This window comes from Sphaeroforma arctica (genome assembly GCF_001186125.1).
Source record: "Sphaeroforma arctica JP610 unplaced genomic scaffold supercont1.578, whole genome shotgun sequence".
Lineage (NCBI taxonomy): Eukaryota > Ichthyosporea > Ichthyophonida > Sphaeroforma > Sphaeroforma arctica.
Window position 1 is genome coordinate 42,623 of NW_014039980.1, and position 3,517 is coordinate 46,139.

Here is a 3,517-nt window from a genome sequence, read left to right on the forward strand (position 1 = left end):
TATATATACTATATATATATATATATATATATATATATATATATATATATATGTATATATGTATATATATATATATGTTTGTGTGTCTGTGCCTGTGTCTGTGTGTGTCTGTGTTTGTGTCTGTGTCTGTGTGTGGGTGTGTGTGTCTGTGCCTGTGTGTGTGTATGTGTGCATGTGTGTGTGTGTGTGTATATGTGTGTGTATTTGTGTGTATGTATGCGTACATAAACACGCACATACAGCCGACCTTCCATTCCACGTCCACCATCCCTCACAAAACTGGTAACTCGCTTCAGCAATCCGATACCACTGACAACCCCTGCTGCTGTTGTATGTTAGCCATTCTTTCCACCATTCAAACTTCTCTACCCCTGTCGTTTGTATATGCACATATCACTCATTGTGCCCACACACTCTTCGCATCCACCCGCAGGAGTCTAGTACCTACCATGCACACCAAGACAAAGCTGTGATAGTCTCCTGTAGTAAGTACACGGTTGCTGACCCGACAGTCTCTCCGTGTGAGCAGCCGTTGCTTACCTACACACCCCTCTCACCGTTTCTTACCTACCTATCCCATCCCACCTTCACCTCCCATCACACAGGCACCCGGTGCATACCAAGACAGCGCTGTACTGATATCACGTGGCAACTGTACGTTCGCTGACAAGATCCTCTACGCACAAGCAGCCGGTGGTGGGGCTGTGGTCATTGCACAGAACTCGCCACAGGAGACCACCTTCGCACCCACCGGCTCACCGGAAGAGTTTGCGGCTGTGAGTATCCCTACGGGTGAGTTGGTTGCGTGAGTGAATGGGAGTGTATAGGCACCGGGGGAAAGGGGCGGCGGTGGCTTTGGGTTGATGGGGGTGTGTGTGTTTGGGGGTGGTTGGGTTGGTGTGTTTGGGGGTGGGTCTGGGTTGATGGGGCTGTGTGTGTTTGGGGGTGGGTCTGGGTTGATGGGGCTGTGTGTGTTTGGGTTGATAGGGGTGTGTACGTTTGGGGGTGAGTTTGGTTGATGGGGGTGTGTGTGTTAGAGGGTGGGTTTGGGTTGATGGGGATGTGGGTGTTTGGGGATGAGTTTGGATGATGGGGGTGTGAGTTTGGGTGTGGGTTTGGGTTGATGGGAGTGTGTGTGTTTGGGGGTGAGTTTGGGTGATGGGGGTGTGAGTTTGGGGGTGGGTTTGGGTGATGGGAGTGGGTTTGGGTTGATGGGGGTGTGTGTGTTTGGGGGGGGGTGTATGACTATGACACGTGGTTATGTTCATGTTAGAGTGATCTGAGCAGATGGTTTTGTAGAGTGTCTGTGGTCGTTTGTGTTTTAGTTGATGTATGTTGTAACATTTTCCATTTAAGAAAATAAATGAATGTGTATAAGGTTACGCTCATAGTTCATTTCCTGTGTAGAATAGTTGTAATAGCAGAGTTAGAAAGAGCTATCTGCGTACCTAGCGGTGTATTAACACATAGCATAAAATTTATTTTACATATAATATTTTATATATATATATATATATATATATACATTCTCCTATATCCTTATAAATATATTTATATGTGCATATGAATATATATATATATATATATATATATATACATTCTCCTGCGCATGCCTGCCAATGCTCTATCGCACTATTGTTCTCAAAGTGTACCGTTTTCTTAACTGAATCTCTTCTACCTTATTGTTATAACTGTCTGTTTGATTTTTCACTTAGGGATGATTTCTCGGGCAGATGCGGAGGCCTTGGCTGCCAATCTGTCGTCTGCAGGAGCTGCAGGGGTGTACGTGACAATGTTTGTAGGTAGGTCGTGTTAGTATTCCCATCACTACCAGTGACTATCATGTTTCCTTACCCTTGGTATCTCTACCACCGTTTCCTTACCCTTGTTTACCGTTTCCTTACCTTTGTTTTCTCTACCCCCGTTTCCCTTACCCTTGTTATCTCTACCCCCGTTTCCTTACCCTTGTTATCTTTAGCCCTGTTTCCTTTCCCTTGTTATCTCTACCCCCGTTTCCTGACCCTTGTTATCCCTACCCCCGTTTCCTTACCCTTATTATCCCTACCCCCGTTTCCTTACCCTTATTATCCCTACCCCCGTTTCCTTACCCTTATTATCCCTACCCCCGTTTCCTTACCCCTGCTATGGGCAGGGTTATCTGGCACTGACCAGATCTTTCGCTTCAGCAACACTGTGCTGCTGGTGTTGGCTGTGGTGGTGGTCACGTGTGGCTGTTTGTTGGCACACCCTAGACCGAGCTCAGATGCTCTCCAACGACTGCCCGAGCACAGTGGTGTATGTTATATGAGTGTGTTATATGTGTGTGTTATAGCTATGTAGTATAGTTATACATGTTTGTCATATACAATTATATATTCGTCTTATATGTGTGTGTTATATGTGTGTGTTATAGTTATGTATTCTAGTTATACATGTGTGTCATATACAATAATATATACGCGTTATATGTGTGTGTTATATGTGTGTGTTATAGTTATGTATTCTAGTTATACATGTGTCATATACAATTATATATAAGCGTTATATATGTGTGCTATATGTGTGTGTTATAGTTAAGTATTATAGTTATACATGTGTGTCATATACAATTATATATACATGTTATATGTGTGTGCTATGTATGTGTGTGTCGTAGTAATGCATGTGTGTCATATAATTGTGTTATATAAATAATACATTTTATGCGTGTGTTTTATGTGTTTTCTAGTTGTATGTGAATTTCATATACGTATGTTACATTTATGTGTGTATTATATATGTTATGGTTATATGTGTGTTGTATGTGTGTTATACATACGTGTTATGTGTGTTCTATATGTGTGTTATAGTTATAAGTGTGTGTCATATATACGTGTTATGCGTGCGTTAATTGAGTGATGTATAAATGTGTTACGTACACGTGTTTTATATGATACACATACATATGTGTGCTATGTGGGTTGTGTGTGCTATTTGATACGTATAAATCCTGTATGCCACACGTGTGTGTTGTGTAGTACATGCATGTTCTATACTTTGAGTGTGTGTTATGTGTTGTAGTTGTTCATGTCCTGTTTGTTATGTGTCAATAATAGTACTCTCGTTATCATATGCACACGACACACCACCACCACCACTCATCCCCCATTCTCAAATATCACTCGTAGCAAGTCAAATGTCGCTGTAGAATGCCACCCTAAAACCCAACAATCCTAAAATCTCTAAAACCCTAACTGCTTTGACCTGTCACTCGTTGCAGGCTGCCCCACCCACCACAGTCACAGATGAGATTGAGACCAAGCACGTGGTAATGGCCTTTGTGTTCATCTCTCTGTTTCTGGTGGCAATGTACTTCCTATTCGATTATCTCGTCTATCTCTTCATCGCCTTCTTCGTCATTGGCGCCACAGCCTCGATGTCTCAGGTACGTCAGAAGACGACCGAATGTATATATGTATATATATATGTGTATGTGTGTGTGTGTGTGTGTGTGTATATATATATTTGTGTGTGTGTG

The 3,517-nt window shown here is 42.5% G+C and overlaps 1 protein-coding gene across 1 annotated transcript in view; it reads left to right on the forward strand.

Annotated features, from left to right (window-relative positions):
- Positions 1-212: 212 nt before the first annotated feature.
- SARC_07369 (hypothetical protein) overlaps positions 213-3,517 on the forward strand; it is a gene marked incomplete at both ends in the record, with an annotated part of 11,383 nt that continues 8,078 nt past the window's right edge. The window contains 5 exons of the mRNA XM_014298702.1: positions 213-380; positions 606-792; positions 1,716-1,802; positions 2,153-2,295; positions 3,260-3,424. Coding sequence (XP_014154177.1) covers positions 213-380; positions 606-792; positions 1,716-1,802; positions 2,153-2,295; positions 3,260-3,424 — 750 coding nt within the window. The remainder of the gene's footprint in view (positions 381-605; positions 793-1,715; positions 1,803-2,152; positions 2,296-3,259; positions 3,425-3,517) is intronic.